This window comes from Tachyglossus aculeatus, chromosome 5 (genome assembly GCF_015852505.1).
Source record: "Tachyglossus aculeatus isolate mTacAcu1 chromosome 5, mTacAcu1.pri, whole genome shotgun sequence".
Lineage (NCBI taxonomy): Eukaryota > Metazoa > Chordata > Mammalia > Monotremata > Tachyglossidae > Tachyglossus > Tachyglossus aculeatus.
This window is the reverse complement of record NC_052070.1, coordinates 35,451,075-35,476,026: the sequence shown is the minus strand read 5'-3', so window position 1 is coordinate 35,476,026 and position 24,952 is coordinate 35,451,075. Positions and strand designations below refer to the sequence as shown.

At 45.6% G+C, this 24,952-nt stretch overlaps 1 protein-coding gene across 2 annotated transcripts; it reads right to left on the bottom strand.

Annotated features, from left to right (window-relative positions):
• Positions 1 to 1,538: 1,538 nt before the first annotated feature.
• On the bottom strand, positions 1,539 to 24,952 carry C5H1orf50 (chromosome 5 C1orf50 homolog). Of its 2 annotated transcripts, none has more exons than XM_038746962.1 (6): positions 24,800 to 24,952; positions 20,359 to 20,474; positions 12,606 to 12,692; positions 7,124 to 7,255; positions 2,493 to 2,694; positions 1,539 to 1,705 (listed from the first exon to the last, which is right to left on the bottom strand). In XM_038746962.1, exons 1-5 carry the CDS (start codon positions 24,846 to 24,848, stop codon positions 2,509 to 2,511), a joined length of 570 nt encoding a protein of 189 aa, XP_038602890.1. In that variant the 5' UTR covers positions 24,849 to 24,952; the 3' UTR covers positions 1,539 to 1,705; positions 2,493 to 2,508. The 2 variants fall into 2 exon arrangements, with proteins under 2 accessions (XP_038602890.1, XP_038602888.1); XM_038746960.1 differs by having other exon boundaries at positions 1,563 to 1,709; positions 24,800 to 24,951.

The following is a 24,952-nucleotide window of genomic DNA, read 5'->3' as shown; positions in this document are numbered from 1 at the left end:
CTTCAGGGGAAGCAGCATGGCTCAGTGGAAAGAGCCCGGGCTTTGGAGCCAGAGGTCATGGGTTCAAATCCCGGCTCCGCCACTTGCCAGCTGTGGGACTCTGGGCAAGTCACTTCGCTTCTCTGGGCCTCAGTTCCCTCATCTGGAAAATGGGGATGAATCAATCAATCGTATTTATTGAGCGCTTACTGTGTGCAGAGCACTATACTAAGCGCTTGGGAAGTGCAAGTTGGCAACATATAGAGACGGTCCCTACCCAACAGTGGGCTCACAGTCTAGAAGACTGTGATGAAGACTGAAGATGAAGACTGTGAGCCCCCCGTGGGACAACCTGATCACCTTGTAAACTCCCCAGCGCTTAGAACAGTGCTTTGCACATAGTAAGCACTCAACAAATGCCATCATCATTATTATTATTATTATTTTCTGATCCCCTCTCCAGCCCAAGACCTCACCAAGTCCAAACTCAGCCAGTCAACAAAACCTCCAGGCCAAAACACAAGGGGGTTTGGAGGACTCACCCTCAGCCCAGCCCCTTTCCCGAGTTGTCTGTCCCCGTCCTACACTTATAATAATAATAATGATGGTATTTGTTAAGCGCTTACTATGTGCCATGCACTGTTCTAAGCGCCGGGATACATACAAGGGTAACCAGGTTGTCCCACACGGGGTTCACAATCCTAATTTCCACTTTACAGATGAGGTCACTGACGCCCAGAGAAGTTAAGTGGCTCGCCCAAGGTCACGCGACAGTCAAGTGGCGGAGGAGGCGGGATTAGAACCCACGACCTCTGACTCCCAAGCCCGGGCTCTTTCCACTAAGCCACGCTGCTTCCCTTCCTTTCCCTTCTTAAGAAAAGAGTCAGGACAAAATCTGGTTCTGGCAGAGAAAAGAATGGAAGCGCTGGAGGGACAGAGAACGAAGTGGTAAAAAAGAAAAGGGTGAGGACTAAACTACAAGCAGCAGCATGGTGTAATAATAATAATTAATAATAATAATAATAATAATAATGATGGCATTTATTAAGCGCTTACTATGTGCAAAGCACTGTTCTAAGCGCAGGGGAGGTTACAAGGTGATCAGGTTGTCCCATGGGGGGCTCACAGTCTTAATCCCCATTTTACAGATGAGGGAACTGAGGCCCAGAGAAGTGACTTGTCCAAAGTCACACAGCTGACGGTTGGCGGAGCCGGGATTTGAACCCACGACCTCTGACTCCAAAGCCCGCGCTCTCTCCACTGAGCCACGCTGCTTCTCAATAGTGAATAGAGCAGGGACCTGAGAGTCCGAAGGTCCTGGGTTCTAATCCCGGCTCCGCCACGTCTGCCTGTATGACCTTGGGCAAGTCACTTCACTTCCCTGGGCCTCAGGTACCTCGCCTGTAAAATGGGGATTAGGAGCGTGAGCCCCGCGTGGGACAGGGACCGTGTCCAACCTGGTTAACTCGTATCTACCCCAGTGCTCTGTTGGCACAGAGTAAGTGCCAACTTGGACTTCCCAAGCGCTTAGTACAGTGCTCTGCACACAGTAAGCGCTCAATAAATACGACTGAATGAATGAATGAATGAAAAGTAGTGTAATTATTATTATTAAACCAGAATAGCAGTAGGAGCTCAGCCGCATCCCAAACCAAAATCAGGAATTCAGCAGAAATCCTCGGCGTTCAGGGAGATCTGCCAAAATGTCCGGACTTCACTCCCCCATCTGCCTGGAGAAAAGAGAGGAGGGAGGAGGGAGCCAGAAACAATCAGCGTGGCTCAGTAGAAAGAGCCCCGGCTTTGGAGTCAGAGGTCATGGGTTCAAATCCCGGCTCCTCCAATTGTCAGCTGTGTGACTTTGGGCAAGTCACTTAACTTCTCTGTGCCTCAGTTACCTCATCTGTAAAATGGGGATTAAGATTGAGGCCCCCGTGGGACAACCTGATCACCTTGTAGCTTCCCCAGCGCTTAGAACAGTGCTTTGCACATAGTAAGTGCTTAATAGATGCCATTAGAGGAGCAGCGTGGCTCAGTGGAGAGGAGCACGGGCTTTGGAGTCAGAGGTTGTGGGTTCGAATCCCGACTCCGCCACATGTCTGCTGTGTGACCTTGGGCAAGTCACTTCACTTCTCTGAGCCTCAGTTACCTCATCTGTAAAATGGGGATTAAGACTGTGAGCCCCATGTGGGACAACTTGATCACCTTGCATCCACCCCCAGCGCTTAGAACAGTGCTCTGCACATAGTAAGTGCTTAACAAATGCCATCATTATTATTATTATTATTATAATCAATCATCGGGGGGGGAGTGAAGTGACTTGCTAGATACCTCGTGAGTGAGTAGCGGAGGAAAACCATTCCCAGATTCCTTGGCTCAAGTGTCCCAGGCTTGCTCTCCTCCCCGTTGGGAACACTGGAATGGAAGTCCTCCCCACCGGTGGAGGTCTGAAGAGAATCGGTTCTGGGAGAACTGGCTAGCATTCACTCATTCAATCGTATTTATTGAGCGCTTACTGGGTGCAGAGCACTATCACTGGCTCAGTCCCTGGAAATTGGGCTCTGTGCACGGGGGCAGAGATGCCTGCCGGCTCAACAGCTTCTCCACCATGCCGATTTCAGCATCTCGCTTCTCCACGTCCTCGCACGGCGTCCAGGACAGATCGTGCTGAAGCTTGTAGGCCCCCAGGAAGTCGTGGGGGCAGCTGGCCCCCCATTCCTAGGGAAGAAGACGGAGAGGCTTCCGTTAAAGCAACCAGCAAGCAAAACCTCTCCATTTTCTACTGGTCCCTTCCCCCTCCCCTCCAAAATAATAATAATTTACTTTTGGTAGTTTGTCAAGCGCTTACTACGTGCCAAGCACCGTTCTAAGCACTAGGGAGGATACAAGGTGATCAGGTTGGCCCACGTGGGGCTCACAGTCTTAATCCCCATTTTACAGATGAGGGAACTGAGGCACAGGGAAGTTAAGTGACTTGCCCAGAGTCACACAGCCGACAAGCGGCGGAGCCGGGATCGCACTACTTCCCTAAAAGATAGAAGAGTGGGACGGATGGTCCACGGCTACGGTCCAGAAATGGCACTGTTTACGTCCTGTAGCTGAAGGACAGAACCCCAAATCTAAACTGTGGTTTCATTTTCATTCATTCATTCATTCAATCGTATTTATTGAGCGCTTCCTGGGTGCAGAGCACTGGACTAAGCGCTTGGGAAGTCCAAGTTGGCAACATCTAGAGACGGTCCCTACCCAACAGCGGGCTCACAGTCGAGAAGGGGGAGCCAGGCAACAAAACAAAACATATTAACAAAATAAAATAAATAGAATAAATATGTACAAATAAAATAGAGTAATAAATACGTACAAACATATATACAGGATATACATCATTTATCTTCTTTCCCTACTGAGAGCTCACCTCCTCCAGGCCTTCCCAGACTGATCCCCCTCCTTCCCCTCCCCACAGCACCTGTATATATGTATATATGCTTGTACGTATTTATTACTCTGTTTATTTAATTTGTACATATTTATTCTATTTATTTTATTTTGTTACTACTTTGTAAATATTATTTTTGTAAATATTTTGTAAAGATTTTGTTTATTTTGTCGTCTGTCTTCCCCTTCTAGACTGTGGGCCCGCTGTTGGGTAGGGACTGTCTCTATATGTTGCCAACCTGTACTTCCCAAGTGCTTAGTACAGCGCTCTGCACACAGGAAGCGCTCAATAAATACGATTGAATGAATGAATGAATGAATGAATGAATGATTTCCACAAACTCCTTCCCCTTAGGAGAGCTGAGGGATCTCTCAATAATGGCGAATGGCCAGTGGGAGCTAATCAATCCATCGATGGTATTTACTGAGTGCTCACTGAATGCTGAGAAGCAGCATGGCCTAGTGGGTAGAGCACGGGCCCGGAGCCATAAGGACCTGGGTTCTAATCCCAGTTCTGCTGCTTGTCTGCGGTGTGACCTGGGGCAAGTCACTTCACTTCTCCAGACTGATCCCCCTCGTCCCCCTCGCCACCCCCCCCACCTTACCTCCTTCCCCTCCCCACAGCACCTGTATATATGTTTGTACGGATTTATTACTCGATTTATTTTACTTGTACATATTTATTCTAATTATTTTATTTTGTTAATATGTTTTGTTTTGTTGTCTGTCTCCCCCTTCTAGACTGTGAGCCCGCTGTTGGGTAGGGACCGTCTCTATGTGTTGCCAACTTGGACTTCCCAAGGGCTTAGTACAGTGCTCTGCACGCAGTAAGCGCTCCATAAATACGACTGAATGAATGAATGAATTCTCTGTGCCTCAGTGACCTCATCTGTAAAATGGGGATTAAGACTGAGAGGCCCATGTCGGACACTGACTGTGTCCAACCTGATTAGTTTGTATCTACTTAGTTGTGCCAGGCATTAAACTTAGCTTAGTTTAATGCCTGGCACAAAGTAAGCACTTAACAAATACCATACGTGCATGTGTATATATGTGTATATATATATATATATATATATATATATATATATATATATATATATATATATATATACAAAGTGTGTATGTACGTGTGTCTGTGCATAGGCATATCTCTATATATACATGCACATGTGTGTGTGTGTATATGTACATGCATATATATACACACACACACACAAACACACACACATATATGTATATATCTGCCCCCATGCACGGAACCCAATTTCCAGGGCCTGAGCCCTTGAGTGAGCCAATCTATATACACACATATACATATGTATATATGTCAGAGTTGGTAGACATATTCCCTGCCTCAGCGCTTAGAACAGTGCTTTGTACATAGTAAGCGCTTAATAAATGCCATCACCATTATTATTATTATTACAAGAGAAGCAGCGTGGCTCAGTGGAAAGAGCCCAGGCTTTGGAGGCAGAGGTCATGGGTTCAAATCCCGGCTCCGCCAACTGTCAGCTGTGTGACTTTGGGCAAGTCGCTTCACTTCTCTGGGCCTCAGTTCCCTCAGCTGTAAAATGGGGGTTAAGACTGTAAGCCCCCTGTGGGACAACCTGATCACCTTGTAACCTCCCTAGTGCTTAGAATGGTGCTTGGCACATAGTAAGCATTTAATAAATGTCATTATTATTATTATTATTCTCTGGGCCTCAGTTCCCTCATCTGTAAAATGGGGATGAAGACTGTGAGCCCCCCGTGGGACAACCTGATCATCTTGTAACTTCCCCAGTGATTAGAACAGTGCTTGGCACATAGTAAGCACTTAATAAATACCATCATCATTATTATTATTATTATTATTATTCTCTGGGCCTCAGTTCCCTCAGCTGTAAAATGGGGGTTAAGACTGTGAGCCCCCTGTGGGACAACCTGATCACTTTGTATCCTCCCCAGAGCTTAAAACAGTGTTTTGCACATAGTAAGCACTTAATAAATGCCATCATCATTATTATTATTATTCTCCTCTGGGCCTCAGTTCCCTCAGCTGTAAAATGGGGGTTAAGACTGTGAGCCCCCCATGGGGCAACCTGATAACCTTGGATCCTCCCCAGCGCTTAGAACAGTGCTTTGCACATAGTAAGCGCTTAATAAATGCCATCATTATTATTATTATTCTTCTCTGGGCCCTGGTTCCCTCAGCTGTAAAATGGGGGTTAAGACTGTGAGCCCCCCGTGGGACAACCTGATTATTTTGTATCCTCCCCAGCACTTAAATCAGTGCTTTGCACATAGTAAGCACTTAATAAATGCTATCATCATTATTATTATTATTATTATTCTCCTCTGGGTCTCAGTTCCCTCAGCTGTAAAACAGGGGTTAAGACTGTGAGGCCCCCGTGGGACAACGTGATCACTTTGTATCCTCCCCAGCGCTTAAAACAGTGCTTGGCACACAGTAAGCACTTAATAAATTCATTCAATTGTATTTATTGAGCGCTTACTGTGTGCAGAACACTGTACTAAGTGCTTGAGAAGTACAAGTTAGCAATAAATGCCATCATCATCATCATCATTATTATTATTATTATTATTATTCTCCTCTGGGTCTCAGTTCCCTCAGCTGTGGAATGGGGGTTAAGACTGTGAGGCCCCCGTGGGACAACCTGATCACTCTGTATCCTCCCCAGCGCTTAAAACAGTGCTTGGCACATAGTAAGCACTTTATAAATTCATTCAATTGTATTTACTGAGCGCTTACTGTGTGCAGAGCACTGTACTAAGCGTTTGAGAAGTACAAGTTAGCAATAAATGCCATCATCATCATTATTATTATTATTATTATTATTCTCCTCTGGGTCTCAGTTCCCTCAGCTGTAAAATGGGGGTTAAGACTGTGAGCCCCCCGTGGGCCAACCTGATCACCTTGGATCCTCCCCAGCGCTTAGAACAGTGCTTTGCACATAGTAAGTGCTTAATAAATGCCATTATTATTATTATTGTTATGGAGAGCCCTGAAGCCCAAAGTGAGGAGTTGATTGATTGATTGATTGATTCCTCTCCCCCCTCCATCCCCCCATCTTACCTCCTTCCCTTCCCCACAACACCTGTATATATGTATATATGTTTGTACATATTTATTACTCTATTTATTTATTTATTTTATTTGTACATATCTATTCTATTTATTTTATTTTGTTAGTATGTTTGGTTTTGTTCTCTGTCTCCCCCTTTTAGACCGTGAGCCCACTGTTGGGTAGGGATTGTCTCTATATGTTGCCAATTTGTACTTCCCAAGCGCTTAGTACAGTGCTCTGCACATAGTAAGCGCTCAATAAATACGATTGATGATGATGATGATGATGCTCTGCACATACTAAGCGCTTAACAGATGCCATCATCATTATTATTATTAATCAATCAATCAATCAATCGTATTTATTGAGCGCTTACTATGTGCGGAGCACTGTACTAAGCACTTGGGAAGTACAAATTGGCATCACATATATAATATTATTATTATTACAAGGGGCTCAGCAGCACATTACATAAATTACCGTCTTCCGACAAGCTGGCAGCGGGCAGGGGATGCGTCAGTTTCCTGTCTACGTATTGTTTATTGTACTGTGTGCTCTGCACAAGGTAAGCGCTCAATAAATACGCTGGACTGAACGGGCCGGAGCTCTGCCCTCCCTCAGGAAAGGAAGCCGCCTCCTACCTGAGGAGAAAGGATGGAGAAGTAGCGTTGGCCGCCCTCCCGCTGGTACAAGTAGTAGACGTTGCCGGGCTTCTTCACCAAATTGCAAGCCGCGTGGTGCAGGTCGGCGTCTCTGCGGGCCTCTTCTAACACCTCGAGGGAGCAGGCCGAGCGAGACACGGTGGACGGGGGAATCCGAGCGCGCCGCCTCCTCCCAACCTCCCTTCAAAGCCCTACCGAGAGCTCACCTCCTCCAGGAGGCCTTCCCACACTGAGCCTAAGCGCTTGGGGAGCATTTGTTTATTTTATTTACTCTATTTGATTTATTCTGTTGATTTTATTTCGTTACTCTGTTTTGTTTTGTTGGCTGTGGCCCCCCTCTAACACCTCGAGGGAGCAAGCCGAGACACGGTGGACGGGGGAATCCGAGTGCGCCGCCGCCTCCCAACCTCCCTTCAAAGCCCTACTGAGAGCTCACCTCCTCCAGGAGGCCTTCCCACACTGAGCCTAAGTGCTTGGGGAGTATTTGTTTATTTTATTTACTCTATTTTATTTATTCTGTTGATTTTATTTCGTTACTCTGTTTTCTTTTGTTGGCTGTCGCCCCCTTCTACAGACTGTGAGCCCACTGTTGGGTAGGGACCGTCTCTAGATGTTGCCAACTTGGACTGCCCAAGCGCTTAGTACAGTGCTCTGCACACAGTAAGCGCTCAATAAATACGATTGATTGGGTAGGGACCGTCTCTAGATGTTGCCAACTTGGACTTCCCAAGTGCTTAGTACAGTGCTCTGCACACAGTAAGCGCTCAATACGATTGATTGATTGGATAGGGACTGTCTCTAGATGTTGCCAACTTGGACCTCCCAAGCGCTTGGTCCAGCGCTCTGCACACAGTAAGCGCTCAATAAATACGATTGATTGATTGGGTAGGGACCGTCTCTAGATGTTGCTGACTTGGACTTCCCAAGCGCTTAGTACAGTGCTCTGCACACAGTAAGCGCTCAATACGATTGATTGATTGGATAGGGACCATCTCTAGATGTTGCCAACTTGGACTTCCCAAGCGCTTGGTCCAGCGCTCTGCATACAGTAAGCGCTCAATTAATACGATTGAATGAATGAAAGGGAGAAAGGGCTGAGAAATTGGGTGAGAAGCCGTCTTGCCAACGCAGACCTTCCAATTTAGGGCGGAGGGACTTGTCAGTACGGCCGTAGCGACAGGGTCAAGGCGTTCTGGGGTCCGTCGGGTGATGCCAGGCCTTCTGGGGAGGTTCATTCCTTCATTCAATCGTATTTATTGAGCGCTTACTGTGTGCAGAGCACTCTACTAAGCGCTTGGGGAGTATTTATTTTATTTACTCTATTTTATTTGTACATATTTATTCTGTTGATTTTATTTTGTTAATATGTTTTGTTGGCTGTCGCTCCCTTCTAGACTGTGAGCCCACCGTTGGGTAGGGACCGTCTCTAGATGTTGCCAACTTGGACTTCCCAAGCACTTGGGGAAGCAGCGTGGCTCAGTGGAAAGAGCCCGGGCTTTGGAGTCAGAGTTCATGGGTTCAAATCCCGGCTCTGCCAATTGTCAGCTGTGTGACTTTGGGTAAGTCACTTAATCAATCAATCAATCGTATTTACTGAGCGCTTACTGTGTGCAGAGCACTGTACTAAGCGCTTGGGAAGTACAAGTTGGCAACATACAGAGACAGGCCCTACCCAACAGTGGGCTCACAATCTAGAAACTTAACTTCTCTGTGCCTCAGTTACCTCATCTGTAAAATGGGGATTAAGACTGTGAGCCCCCTGGGGGACAACCTGATCACCTTGTAACCTCCAAAGCGCTTAGAACAGTGCTCTGCACATAGTAAGCGCTTAATAAATGCCATTATTATATTATAATAAATATGACTGAATGAATGAAAGGGAGAAAGGGCTGAGAAATTCAGTGAGAAGCCGTCTTAATGCAGACTTTCCAATTTAGGGCGGAGGGACTTGTCAGCACGGCCGTAGCAACAGGGTCATGGCGCTCTGGGGTCTGTCGGGCGATGCCAGGCCTTCTTGGGAGGTTCATTCCTTCATTCAATCGTATTTGTTGAGCGCTTACTGTGTGCAGAGCACTCTACTAAGCGCTTGGGGAGTATTTATTTTATTTACTCTATTTTATTTGTACATATTTATTCTGTTGATTTTATTTTGTTAATATGTTTTGTTTTGTTGGCTGCCTCCCCCTTCTAGACTGTGAGCCCGCCATTGGGTAGGGACCGTCTCTGTATGTTGCCAACTTGGACTTCCCAGGCGCTTCGTCCAGCGCTCTGCACACAGTAAGCGCTCAATAAAGACGACTGAATGAATGAAAGGGAGAAAGGGCTGAGAAATTCAGCGAGAAGCCGTCTTGCCAACGCAAAGCTTCCAATTTAGGGCGGAGGGACTTGGCAGTACGGCCGTAGCGACAGGGTCAAGGCGCTCTGGGGTCCGTCGGGTGATGCCAAGCCTTCTGGGGAGGTTCATTCATTCATTCGATCATATTTATTGAGCGCTTACTGCCTGCAGAGCACTTTACTAAGCGCTTGGGGAGTATTTATTTATTTTATTTACTCTATTTTATTTGTACATATTTATTCTGTTGATTTTATTTGGTTAATATGTTTTGTTTCGTTGGCTGCCTCCCCCTCCTAGACTGTGAGCCCGCTGCTGGGTAGGGACTGTCTCTAGATGTTGCCAACTTGGACTTCCCAAGAGCTTGGTCCAGTGCTCTGCACACAGTAAGCGCTCAATAAATACGATTGAATGAAAGGGAGAAAGGGCTGAGAAATTGGGTGAGAAGCCGTCTTGCCAACGCAGACCTTCCAATTTGGGGCGGAGGGACTCGTCAGTACGGCCGTAGCGACAGGGTCAAGGCGCTCTGGGGTCCGTCGGGTGATGCCAGGCCTTCTGGGGAGGTTCATTCATTCATTCAATCGTATTTGTTGAGCGCTTACTGTGTGCAGCGCGCTCTACTAAGCGCTTGGGGAGTATTTATTTACTTTATTTACTCTATTTTATTTGTACATATTTATCGGCTGTCTGTGAGCGTCATGGCGGCGGGCCCGCCTGAGCAGGCGGAGGGCACAGAGGGGGACGCTGGGGGTGAGGGGATGGTCAGGGGGTGGGTGTATATATGTTTGTACATATTTATTACTCTATTTATTTATTTATTTTACTTGTACCTATCTATTCTATTTATTTTATTTTGTTAGTATGTTTGGTTTTGTTCTCTGTCTCCCCCTTTTAGACTGTGAGCCCACTGTTGGGTAGGGACCGTCTCTATATGTTGCCAATTTGTACTTCCCAAGCGCTTCGTACAGTGCTCTGCACACAGTAAGCGCTCAATAAATACGATTGATTGATGATTCTATTATTTTGTTTGTTAATATGTTTTGTTTTGTTGTCTGTCTCCCCCTTCTAGACTGTGAGCCCGCTGTTGGGTAGGAACCGTCTCTAGATGTTGCCAACATGGACTTCCCAAGCGCTTAGTCCAGTGCTCTGCCACCCTTACTGTCGAGCTCTTGAACCACGAGGGACCTGAACTTCTAACTCCCCTAGACGCGGTTTGTTGCTGTTTTAATTAAACTTTTCACGGTCGCTGTCCTCTACGATGTTTTCATTTTATCTTTTATCATTTAGAGAAGCAGCGTGGCTCAGGGGAAAGAGCCCGGGCTCTGGAGTCAGAGGTCACGGGTTCCAATCCCGGCTCCGCCAACTGTCAGCTGTGGGACTTTGGGCGAGTCGCTTCACTTCTCTGGGCCTCAGTTCCCTCATCTGTCATCATCATCATCATCATCATCATCAATCGTATTTATTGAGCGCTTACTATGTGCAGAGCACCGTACTAAGCGCTTGGGAAGTACAAATTGGCAACATACAGAGACAGTCCCTACCCAACAGTGGGCTCACAGTCTAAAAGGGGGAGACAGAGAACAAAACCAAATATACTAACAAAATAAAATAAATAGAATAGATATGTACAAGGGATGAAGACTGTGAGCCCCCCGTGGGACAACCTCATCACCATGTTACCTCCCCAGTGCTTAGAACAGTGCTTTGCACATAGTAAGCGCTTAATAAATGCCATTATCATCATCAATCGTATTTATTGAGTGCTTACTATGTGCAGAGCACTGTACTAAGCGCTTGGGAAGTACAAATTGGCAACATATTATTATCATTTCCCCTTACTTTATGCACCTGTTGCCCGCTCCTCTACCCGCTCTATTTACAGACCATTAATCACTTGGGAAGCCAGGACCGAGTCTCATTCTCACCAATGTATTTTTTTCCTGCATTCAGCACAGTACTTCAGCAGGCACTGAACAAATATTATCATTTTGGGTAAGCAAATATGTTTTGTTTTGTTCTCTGTCTCCCCCTTCTAGACTGTGAGCCCACTGTTGGGTGGGGACCAGTCTCTATATGTTGCCAACTTGTACTTCCCAAGCGCTTAGTACAGTGCCCTGCACACAGTAAGCGCTCAATAAATACGATTGATTGCTTGAATGAATGGAGGAAACCCAGTTCCGGTGGTATCTGAGCAGTGGACGATCGGGGGCCTCCCACAGTCCAACAATCCAGCCCTGCCCCTTCCCGGGTCACTCTACTTTCCTGTAGTTTTTCCATTATTTCTCCTAATTTCCTGGAGCCATTTTACAGAGCAGTACATTCATTCATTCAATGGTATTTATTGAGCGCTTACTGTGTGCAGAGCACTGTACTAAGCGCTTGGGAAGTACAAGTTGGCGACATAGAGAGACGGTCCCGACCCAACAGGAGGCTCACAGTCTAGAACATCTGAGAAGCAGCACGGCTCAGTGGAAAGAGCCCGGGCTTTGGAGTCAGAGGTCATGGGTTCAAATCCTGGCTCCGCCAATTGTCAGCTGTGTGACTCTGGGCAAGTCACTTCACTTCCCTGGGCCTCAGTGACCTCATCTGTCAAATGGGGATGAAGACTGGGAGCCCCCACGAGGGACAACCTGATCACCTTGTAACCTCCCCAGCGCTTAGGACAGTGCTTGGCACATAGTAAGAGCTTAATAAATGCCATCCCCATTATTATCATCATCATTATTATTATTATTATTATTATTATCTGAGCATGTACTTGGGTAATGCAAGCAGTGTGGCTCAGTGGAAAGAGCCCGGGCTTTGCAGTCAGAGGTCATGGGTTCGAATCCCGGCTCCGCCAATTGTCAGCTGTGTGACTCTGGGCAAGTCACTTCACTGCTCTGGGCCTCAGTGACCTCATCTGTCAAATGGGGATGAAGACTGGGAGCCCCCACGAGGGACAACCTGATCACCTTGTAACCTCCCCAGCGCTTAGGACAGTGCTTGGCACATAGTAAGTGCTTAAAAAATGCCATCCTCATTATTATTATTATTATTATTATTATATTATATTATTATTATTATTATTATTATTATCTGAGCATGAACTTAGGTAATGCACGAAGACCAGTCTGGTGTCCTGCTTACCTTTCTGGCCTGGGCTTGTAAATGTCGGATCTGCTCAGCTATAGCGGTCAACCGGTTGCTGGCATTAGCACGGACAAATTCGTCAGCCTGTAGGAGACAGAACACAATCCCATGCAGGCAAGAGAAGCCACTTTTTAGGGTGTTCATCTAATAATCATAATAAAAATAATAATGATGATGCTTGTTAAGCACTTACTCCGTGCCAAGCACTGATCTGAGCACCGCGTAGATACAAATTAATCAGGTTGGACACAGTCCTCATCCCCCAGAGGGCTCACACTCTGCATCGCCCTGACTTGCTCCCTTTATTCATCATCATCATCAATCGTATTTATTGAGCGCTTACTGTGTGCAGAGCACTGTACTAAGCCCTTGGGAAGTACAAGTTGGCAACATATAGGGACGGTCCCTACCCAGCAGTGGGCTCACAGTCTAAAACGGGGAGACAGAGAACAAAACCAAACATACTAACAAAATAAAATAAATAGAATAGATATGTACAAGTAAAATAGAGTAATAAATATGTACAAACATATATACATAGATACAGGTGCTGTGGGGAAGGGAAGGAGGTAAGATGGGGGGGGATGGAGAGGGGGACGAGGGGGAGACGAGGGGGAGGTATTCATTGCCTACCCAGTAATAATAATACTAATACTAATAATAATGGCATTTGTTAAGTGCTTAGTATGTGCCACGCATGCATCGCCCTGACTTGCTCCCTTTATTCATTGCCCACCTGCACAGTAATAATACTACTACTACTACTAATAATAATAATGACATTTATTAAGTGCTATGTGCCAAACATTCATTCATTCATTCAACTGTATTTATTGAGCGCTTACTGTGTGCAGAGCACCGTACTAAGCGCTTGGGAAGTCCAAGTCGGCAACATATAGAGACGGTCTCTACCCAACAACAGGCTCACAGTCTAGAACAATAATAATAATAATAATGATAATAATAATAATAATGATGGCATTTATTAAGCACTTACTATGTGCAAAGCACTGTTCTAAGCGCTGGGGAGGTTACAAGGTGGTCTCACTGGGGGCTCACAGTCTTAATCCCCATTTTACAGATGAGGTAACTGAGGCCCAGAGAAGTGAAGTGACTTGCCCCAAGTCACACAGCTGACAATTGGTGGAGCCGGGATTTGAACCCATCATCAGCAATCGTATTTATTGAGCGCTTACTGTGTGCAGAGCACTGTACTAAGCGCTTGGGAAGTACAAGTCGGCAACATATAGAGACAGTCCCTAACCAGCAGTGGGCTCACAGTCTAAAAATACTACTAAAAATAATAAATGATGATTTAAATAATTTTTAAAATAATTTTAAAAAATAATTTATAACCCATGACCCCTGACTCCAAAGCCCGGGCTCTTTCCACCGAGCCACGCTGCTGCTAGAAGTGGGGAGACAGACAACAAAACACTGTTCTAAGCGCTGCGGGGGATACAAGGTTGTCCCCCATGGGGCTCAGAGTCTTAATTCCCATTTTATAGATGTACTTATGTACATCCCGGTAATTTTTTTAATATTGTCGGTCTCCCCCTCTAGACTGCAAGCTCACCGTGGGCAGGGAATGTGTCTGTTTATTGGTGTGGTGTACTCTCCCCAGCGCTTAGTACTCTGAACACAGTAAGGGCTCAATAAATAATGATGATGGTACTTGTTAAGCGCTTACTTTGTACCGGGCACTGTACTAAGCGCTGGGGTGGATACAAGCATAATGAGTTGGACACAGTCCCTGTCCCCTATGGGGCTCACAGTCTCAATCCCCATTTTACAGATGAGGGAACGGAGGCTCAGGGAAGTGAAGTGACTTGCCCACGGTCACACAGCAGAGATGTGTATATATATATATATATATATATATATATATATATATATATATATATATATGTATATATGTGTGTGTGTGTGTGTGTGTGTATGTCTATACATATATGTATATATGTATATATATGTATATATGTTTGTACATATTTATTACTCTATTTATTTATTTATTTTATTTGTACATATCTATTCTATTTATTTTATCTTGTTAGTATGTTTGGTTTTGTTCTCTGTCTCCCCCTTTTAGACTGTGAGCCCACTGTTGGGGAGGGACTGTCTCTAGATGTTGCCAATTTGTACTTCCCAAGCGCTTAGTACAGTGCTCTGCACATAGTAAGCGCTCAATAAATACGATTGATGATGATGATGATGTTGTGGCGGAGCTGGGATTTGGTCGGCTCCACTCGGGGTCTGTCTCTATAGGCTGCCAACTTGTACTTCTCAAGCGCTTGGTTTTTATTTACTCTATTTTATTTGTACACATTCTATTTATTTTTTTTTGTTAATATGGTTTGTTTTGTTGTCTGTCTCCCCCTTCTAGACTGTGAGCCCGCTGTTGGGTAGGGACCCATCTTACCTCCTTCCCTTCCCCAAAGCACCTGTATATATGTATTTATGTTTGTACATATTTATTACTCTATTTATTTATTTTACCTGTACATATCTATTCGATTTATTTTATTTTGTTAGTATGTTTGGTTTGGTTCTCTGTCTTCCCCTTTTAGACTGTGAGCCCACTGTTGGGTAGGGACCGTCTCCATTTTTTGCCAACTTGTACTTCCCAAGTGCTTAGTACAGTGCTCTGAACACAGTAAGCGCTCAACAAATACGATTGATTGATTGATTGACCGTCTCTATATGTTGCCAACTTGGACTTCCCAAGCGCTTAGTACAGTGCTCTGCACACAGTAAGCGCTCAATAAATACGATTGATTGATTGATTGACCGTCTCTATATGTTGCCAACTTGGACTTCCCAAGCACTTAGTACAGTGCTCTGCACACAGTAAGCGCTCAATAAATACGATTGAATGAATGAATACAGTGCTCTGCACATAGTAAGCACTCAATAAATACGATTGAATGAATGAATCCCCCCGCCCTACCTCCTTCCCCTCCCCACAGCACCTATACGTATATGTTTGTACGTCCTTATTACTCTATTTATTTATTTTATTTGTACATATTTAGTCTATTTATTTTAGTTTGTTAATATGTTTTGTTTGTATATGTTTGTACAGATTGATTACTCTATTTTGCTCATACATATTTACTATTCTATTCATTTTATTTTGTTACTATGTTTTGTTTTGTTGTCCGTCTCCCCCTTCTAGACTGTGAGCCCGCTGTTGGGTAGGGACCGTCTCTAGATGTTGCCAACTTGGACTTCCCAAGCACTTAGTACAGTGCTCTGCACATAGTAAGCGCTCAATAAATACGATTGAATGAATGAACGAATGACTAACTAGTAGTAGTAGCAGCATCTGACTGCCCACTTTGGGTGGTGCATCGTAGTGGGTGTTTGGGAAGCAGAGTTTAAAGAATAATAATAATAATGATGGCATTTATTAAGCGCTTACTCTGTGCAAAGCACTGTTCTAAGCGCTGGGGTGGTTACAAGGTGATCAGGTTGTCCCACGGGGGGCTCACAGTCTTCATCCCCATTTTCCAGATGAGGGAACTGAGGCCCAGAAAAGTGAAGTGACTTGCCCAAAGTCACCCAGCTGACAATTGGCGGAGCCGGGATTTAATAATAATAATAATAATAATGATGGTATCTGTTAAGCTCTTACTATGTGCAAAGCACCGTTCTAAGCGCTGGGGAGGTGACAAGGTGACCAGGTTGTCCCACGGTGGGCTCACAGTCTTCATCCCCATTTTCCATGAACTGAGGCTCAGAGAACCGAAGTGACTTGCCCAAAGTCACCCAGCTGACAGTTGGCGGAGCCGGGATTTGAACCCATGACCTCTGACTCCAAAGCCCGGGCTCTTTCCACTGAGCCACGCTGCTTCTCGTATGAAAAAGGGGAGGGTGGGGGTGGGAATAGGGGAAGGGGGTGGGGGGGAGGGATTGCCTCTCTTTATTGCTGAATTGTACTTCCCAAGCGCTTAGTCCAGTGCTCTGCACACAGTAAGCCCGTCCTCTAGACTGCGAGCCCGTTGTTGGGTAGGGACCGTCTCTATATGTTGCCAACTTGGACTTCCCAAGCGTTTAGTACAGTGCTCTGCACACAGTAATCGCTCAATAAATACGATTGAATGAATGAATGAAAGTAAGCACTCAATAAATACAACTGAATGAATGAATGAATGGTGATAGGGGATGAAAGAGGGAAGGGGGATGGTGTGGGCAGGGATTGTGAGCCCTTTGTGGACAGGGCTGGTCTCTAAACTGTATTTCCCAAGCGCTTAGTCCAGTGCTGTGCACACAGTAATCACTCAATAAATCATCATCATTATCATCATCATCAATCGTATTTATTGAGCGCTTACTATGTGCAGAGCACTGTACTAAGCGCTTGGGAAGTACAAATTGGCAACATATAGAGACAGTCCCTACCCAACAGTGGGCTCACAGTCTAAAAGGGGGAGACAGAGAACAAAACCAAACATACTAACAAAGTAAAATAAATAGGATAGATATGTACAAGTAAAATAAATAAATAAATAAATAAATAAATAGAGTAATAAATATGTACAAACATATATACATATATACAGGTGCTGTGGGGAAGGGAAGGAGGTAGAAGGGGGGGATGGAGAGGGGAAGGAGGGGGAGAGGAAGGAGGGGGCTCAGTCTGGGAAGGCCTCCTGGAGGAGGTGAGCTCTCAGCAGGGCCTTGAAGGGAGGAAGAGAGCTAGCTTGGCGGAGGGGCAGAGGGAGGGCATTCCAGGCCCGGGGGATGACGGTTGAATGAATGAATGAAAGTAAGCGCTCAATAAATGCAACTGAATGAATGAATGAATGAATGGTGATAGGGGAGGAAAGAGGGAAGGGGGATAGTGTGGGCAGGGCTGGTCTCTGAACTGTACTTCCCAAGCGCTTAGTCCAGTGCTGTGCACACGGTGAGCGCTTAGCACAGCGCTTGGCCCATGGGAAGCGTTTCACAAATCCCACTAAGGACGACTGCTGATGGATGGTGGAGGGGGCTTGGAACCCACGACCTCTGACTCCAAAGCCCGGGCTCTTTCCACTGAGCCACGCTGCTTCTCTAAGAAGCAAGGGACGCTAATCAATCAATCAATCGTATTTATTGAGCGCTTACTGTGTGCAGTAGCACTGTACTAAGCGCTTGGGAAGTCCAAGTTGGCAACATATAGAGACGGTCCCTACCCAACAGTGGGCTCACAGTCTAGAAGGGGGAGACAGAGAACAAAACCAAACATATTAACAAAATAAAATAAATAGGATATGTACAAGTAAAATAGAGTAATAAATACGTACAAATATATACATATATACAGGTGCTGTGGGGAAGGGAAGGAGGTAAGGCGGGGGGGATGGAGAGGGGAAGGAGGGGGAGAGGAAGGAGGGGGCTCAGTCTGGGAAGGCCTCCTGGAGGAGGTGAGCTCTCAGTAGGGCCTTGAAGGGAACGGAGCAGGCAAACATAAAAATATTTGCAAACTAGCGTGGCCGAAAGCGTACGCCGATAATTACACGAGCGCTTAAGAGGGAGTGTAAATAAGTTCATAAAGGTGATGCGACTCAAGGCGCTGGGAAATCAACTGGGGAAGGTTTATTGAAGATTTATCACTCTATGTTACTTGCACATATTTACTATTCTATTTATTTTGTTAATGATGTGCATTTAGCTTTAATTCTACTTGTTCTGATGACTTGACACCTGTCCACATGTTTTTTGTTGTTGTTGTCTGTCTCCCCCTCCTAGACTGTGAGCCCGTTGTTGGGTAGGGACCGTCTCTAGATGTTGCCGACTTGTACTTCCCAAGCGCTTAGTACAGTGCCCTGCACTCAGTAAGTGCTCAATAAATGCGACTGAATGAATGAAATGAAGGAGCTGTGAGATTTTAGGGGACTTTTGACTGTGGGGACAGCTGTAGCTTGTCTGATGTGGGGAAGGTGTTCCATGCTGGGGTAACAGCTTGAGTGACGGGAGAGGGGTGCGAGAGTTCATTCATTCATTCAATCATATTTATTGAGCGCTTACAGTCCCACAGTAACCACTGTACTAAGCGCTTGGGAAGTCCAAGTTGGCAACACCTAGAGACGGTCCCTACCCAACAGCGGGCTCACGGTCTAGAAGGGGGAGACGGAGAACAAAACAAAACATATTAACCAAATAAAATAAATAGAATAAATATGTACAAATAAAATAGAGTAATAAATACATATACATATATATGTCCATGTATATTATATAATAATAATAATAATAGCATTTGTTAAGCGCTTCCTATGTGCCATATACGTATACATTCATTCATTCAGTCGTATTTATTGAGCGCTTACTGTGTACAGAGCACTGTACTAAGCGCTTGGGAAGTCCAAGTTCACAACATGTAGAGACAGTCCCCACCGAACAGCGGGCTCACGGTCTAGAAGGGGGAGACGGGGAACAAAACAAAACATACTAACCAAATACAATAAATAGAATGAATATGTACAAATAAAGAGTAATAAATACATATACATATATATGTATATGTATATTATATAATAATAATAATAATGGCATTTGTTAAGCGCTTCCTATGTGCCATATACATATACATTCATTCATTCAGTCGTATTTATTGAGCGCTTACTGTGTGCAGAGCACTGGACTAAGCGCTTGGGAAGTCCAAGTTGGCAACATCTAGAGACGGTCCCTACCCAACAGCGGGCTCACAGTCTAGAAGGGGGAGATGGAGAACAAAACAAAACATATTAACCAAATAAAATAAATAGACTAAATATTTACAAATAAAATAGAGTAATAAATACATATATATGTATATTATAATAATAATAATGGCATTTGTTAAGGGCCTCCTATGTGCCATATACATATACATTCATTCAATCGTATTTATTGAGCGCTTACTGTGTGCAGAGCACTATATTAAGCGTTTGGGAAGTCCAAGTTGGCAACATATAGACAGTCCCTACCCAACAGCGGGCTCACAGTCTAGAAGGTGGAGACAGACAACAAAACAAAACATATTAACAAAATAAAATAAATAGAATAAATATGTACAAATAAAATAGAGTAATAAATACATATACATGTACATACGTATATGCATATTATATAATAATAATAATGGTGTGTGTTAAGCGCTTCCTATGCGCCAAAGACATATACATTCATTCGTTCAATCGTATTTATTGAGCGCTTACTGTGTGCAGAGCACTGGACTAAGCATTTGGGAAATCCAAGTTGGCAACATATAGAGACGGTCAGTATCCAACAGCAGGCTCACAGTCTAGAAGGGGGAGACAGGCAACAAAACATGTTAACAAAATAAAATAAATAGGATAAATATGTACAAATAAAATAGAGTCATAAATACATATACATATATATGTATATTATACTATAATAATAATAATGGCATGCGTTAAGCGCTTCCTATGTGCCATATACATATATACAGGTGCTGTGGGGAGGGGAAGGAGGTAAGCCTTAATCCCCATTTTCCAGATGAGGTCACTGAGGCTCAGAGAAGTGACTTGCCCAAGGTCACACAGCAGATGTGTGGTGGGGCCGGGATCCGAACCCAGGACTTCTGACTCCAAAGCCCGGGCTCTTTCCACTGAGCCACGCTGCTTCTCTAACTGAGGCCCAAAGGAGGGAAATGACTTGGCCGAGGTCACCCGGCCGACAAAGCGGCGGAGGCGGGATCTGAACGGGCGTCCTCTGCCCCGGCCAGCCTGTGGTTGGGAGCGTATGTGACGCCTCTCACCTTCTGCACCTGCTGTGCCAACTCCACGAGGTCCAGGGGGTCACCGGCGCGGCGGGTGTGGTACGGGCTGACGAGGGCCAGGTCGGAAGGGGTCGAGCTGTGCTCCACCAAGCCCCCTAGGACACACGAGCCTTTAGCACGATAATCATCATCATCATCATCATAACAATAATAATAATAATGATGGCATTTGTTAAGCGCTTCCTATGTGCCGAGCACTATTCTAAGCACTGGGGTAGATACAGGGTAATCAGGTGGTCCCATGTGGGGCTCACAGTCTTAATCCCCATTTTACAGATGAGGTCACTGAGGCGCAGAGAATAATAATAATGATGGCATTTGTTAAGCGCTTCCTATGTGCCGAGCACTGTTCTAAGCGCTGGGGTAGATACAGGGTAATCAGGTGGTCCCACGTGGGGCTCACAGTCTTAATCCCCATTTTACAGATCAATCAATCGTATTTATTGAGCGCTTACTGTGTGCAGAGCACTGTACTATGCGCTTGGGAAGTACAAGTTGGTAACATATAGAGACAGTCCCTACCCTACAGATGAGGTCACTGAGGCACAGAGAATAATAATAATAATGGCATTTGTTTAGCGCTTCCTATGTGCCAAGCACTGTTCTAACTGCTGGGATAGATACAGGGTAATCAGGTTGTCCCACGTGGGCTCACAGTCTTAATCCCCATTTTACAGATGAGGTCACTGAGGCGCAGAGAATAATAATAATAATGGCATTTGTTTAGCGCTTCCTATGTGCCAAGCACTGTTCTAACTGCTGGGATAGATACAGGGTAATCAGGTTGTCCCACGTGGGCTCACAGTCTTAATCCCCATTTTACAGATGAGGTCACTGAGGCGCAGAGAATAATAATAATGATAATAATGCCATGGTAAGTGCTTACTATGTGCCAAGCACTGTTCTAACCGCTGGGATAGATACAGGGTAATCAGGTTGTCCCACGTGGGCTCACAGTCTTAATCCCCATTTTATAGATGAGGTCACGGAGGCACAGAGAATAATAATAATAATGGCATTTGTTAAGTGCTTCCTATGTGCCAAGCACTGTTCTAACCGCTGGGGTAGATACAGGGTAATCAGGAGGTCCCACGTGGACTCACAGTCTTAATTCCCATTTTACAGATGAGGGAACTGAGGCGCAGAGAATAATCAATCAATCGTATTTACTGAGCGTTTACTGTGTGCAGAGCACTGTACTAAGCGCTTGGGAAGTCCAAGTTGGCAACATCTAGAGACGGTCCCTACCCAACAACGGGCTCACAGTCTAGAAGGGGGAGACGGAGAACAAAACCAAACATACTCACAAAATAAAATAAATAGAATAGATATGTACAAGTAAAATAGAGTAATAAATCTGTACAAACATATGTACATGTATACAGGTGCTGTGGGAAGGGGAAGGAGGTAAGGTGGGGGGCGAGGGGGAGAGGAAGGAGGGGGGGTCAACAGCAATTGGCACATAGTAAGCGCTTAATAAATGCCATCATTATTGTTATTAATCAATCATATTTATTGAGTGCTTACTGTGTGCAGAGCACTGTACTAAGCGCTTGGGAAGTCCAAGTTGGCAACATCTAGAGACAGTCCCTACCCAACAGCAGGCTCACAGTCTAGAAGGGGGAAACGGAGAACAAAAACAAACATACTAACAAAATAAAATAAATAGAATAGATATGTACAAGTAAAATCAGTAGAATAATAAATACGTACAAACGTATATACATATATACAGGTGCTGTGGGGAAGGGAAGGAGGTAAGGCAGGGGCGGATGGAGAGGGGGGCGAGGAAGGAGGGGGCTCAACAGCACTCGGCACATAGTAAGCGCTTAATAGTAAACTGCTTAGAGAAGCAGCGCGGCTCAATGGAAAGAGCCCAGGCTTTGGAGTCAGAGGTCTTGGGTTCGAATCCCGGCTCCGCCACATGTCTGCTGTGTGACCTTGGGCAAGTCACTTCACTTCTCTGAGCCTCAGTGACCTCATCTGTAAAACGGGGATTGACTGTGAGCCCCACGTGGGACAACCTGATCACCTTGTATCCCCCCGCCCCCGAGCGCTTAGAACAGTACTTTGCACATAGTAAGTGCTTAACAAATGCCATCATTATTATTATTATTATAAGTGCCATCATTATTGTGATTGATCGATCATATTTATCGAGCGCTTACTGTGTGCAGAGCACTGTACTAAGCGCTTGGGAAGTCCAAGTCGGCAACACACATTACTATTATTAAACACTTTAACAAAATAAAATAAATAGAATAAATATGTACAAATAAAATAAAGTAATAAATACGTAGAAACACATATACAGGTGCTGTGGGGAGGGGAAGGAGGTAAGGCGGGGGGGGGGGTGGGGAGGAGGGGGAGAGCATTTTCTTCCCCAGTGCTTAGAACAGTGCTTGGCACATCGTAAGCGTTTAACAAATGCCATCATCATTATTCTCTGGGCCTCAGTTCCCTCATGTGTAAAATGGGGATGAAGACTGTGAGCCCCCCGAGGGACAACCTCATCACCTGGTATCCTCCCCAGCGCTTAGAACAGTGCTTGGCACATCGTAAGCGTTTAACAAATGCCATCATCATTATTCTCTGTGCCTCAGTCACCTCATGTGTAAAATGGGGATGAAGGCTGTGAGCCCCACGAGGGACAACCTCATCACCTGGTATCCTCCCCAGCGCTTAGAGCAGTGCTTGGCACATCGTAAGCGTTTAACAAATGCCATCATCATTATTCTCTGGGCCTCGGTTACCTCATGTGTAAAATGGGGATGAAGACTGTGAGCTCCATGAGGGACAACCTCATCACCTGGTAACCACCCCAGCGCTTAGAACAGTGCTTGGCACATCGTAAGCGTTGAACAAATGCCATCATCATTATTCTCTGGGCCTCAGTCACCTCATGTGTAAAATGGGGATGAAGGCTGTGAGCCCCATGAGGGACAACCTCATCACCTTGTATCCTCCCCAGCGCTTAGAACAGTGCTTGGCACATCGTAAGCGTTTAACAAATGCCATCATGATATTCTCTGTGCCTCAGTTCCCTCATCTGTAAAATGAGGATGAAGGCTGTGAGCCCCACGAGGGACAACCTCATCACCTGGTATCCTCCCCAGCGCTTAGAACAGTGCTTGGCACATCGTAAGCGTTGAACAAATGCCATCATCATTATTCTCTGGGCCTCGGTTACCTCATCTGGAAAATGGGGATGAAGACTGTGAGCCCCACGAGGGACAACCTCATCACCTGGTATCCTCCCCAGCGCTTAGAACAGTGCTTGGCACATCGTAAGCGTTGAACAAATGCCATCATGATTATTCTCTGGGCCTCAGTCACCTCATGTGTAAAATGGGGATGAAGACTGTGAGCCCCCCGAGGGACAACCTCATCACCTGGTAACCTCCCCAGCGCTTAGAACAGTGCTTGGCACATTGTAAGCGTTTAACAAATGCCATCATCATTATTCTCTGGGCCTCGGTTACCTCATGTGTAAAATGGGGATGAAGACTGTGAGCTCCATGAGGGACAACCTCATCACCTGGTAACCACCCCAGCGCTTAGAACAGTGCTTGGCACATCGTAAGCGTTGAACAAATGCCATCATGATTATTCTCTGGGCCTCAGTCACCTCATGTGTAAAATGGGGATGAAGACTGTGAGCCCCACAAGGAACCTCATCACCTGGTAACCTCCCCAGCGTTTAGAACAGTGCTTGGCACATCGTAAGCGTTTAACAAATGCCATCATGATTATTCTCTGGGCCTCAGTTCCCTCATGTGTAAAATGGGGATGAAGGCTGTGAGCCCCACGAGGGACAACCTCATCACCTTGTATCCTCCCCAGCGTTTATAACAGTGCTTGGCACATCATAAGCGTTTAACAAATGCCATCATGATTATTCTCTGGGCCTCAGTTCCCTCATGTGTAAAATGGGGATGAAGGCTGTGAGCCCCACGAGGGACAACCTCATCACCTTGTATCCTCCCCGGCGTTTATAACAGTGCTTGGCACATCGTAAGCGTTGAACAAATGCCATCATCATTATTCTCTGGGCCTCGGTTACCTCATCTGGAAAATGGGGATGAAGACTGTGAGCCCCACGAGGGACCTCACCAGTTTGTACCCTCCCCAGCGCTTAGAACAGTGCTTGGCACGTCGTAATCGTTTAATAAATGCCATCATTATTCTCTGGGCCTCAGTCACCTCATGTGTAAAATGGGGATGAAGACTGTGAGCCCCACGAGGGACAACCTCATCACCTGGTAACCTCCCCAGCGCTTAGAACAGTGCTTGGCACATAGTAAGCGCTTAACAAATGCCATCATTATTATTATTATTACTATTACTATGATTACTATTATTATTGTTAATCGGGGGGACCATCCCCTCCCCCCCTCCGTGCCCCCCTCGGTGCCCTCACCGGCGGGCACCGGCCCCGTGCCCCCGGGCTGAGGCGGGCCCGCCGCCATCGCCCTCACAGACGGCCGCGCCGCACGACAGTCGGACCGCAGCGGCGCATGCGCCCAGCGGAAAGACAGTCGGACGCGCCGCCCGACAGTCGGACGGCACCGGC

Excerpts from the sequence above, each read along its gene's own strand:
- C5H1orf50 (XM_038746962.1), bottom strand. The coding sequence starts at position 24,848 with ATGGCGGCGGGCCCGCCTCAGCCCGGGGGCACGGGGCCGGTGCCCGCC. Across the intron at positions 20,475-24,799 it reads CACGGGGCCGGTGCCCGCCG|GGGGCTTGGTGGAGCACAGC; the intron begins GTGAGGGCACCG and ends CGTGTGTCCTAG. Across the intron at positions 2,695-7,123 it reads TCTCCATCCTTTCTCCTCAG|GAATGGGGGGCCAGCTGCCC; the intron begins GTAGGAGGCGGC and ends CTTCTTCCCTAG.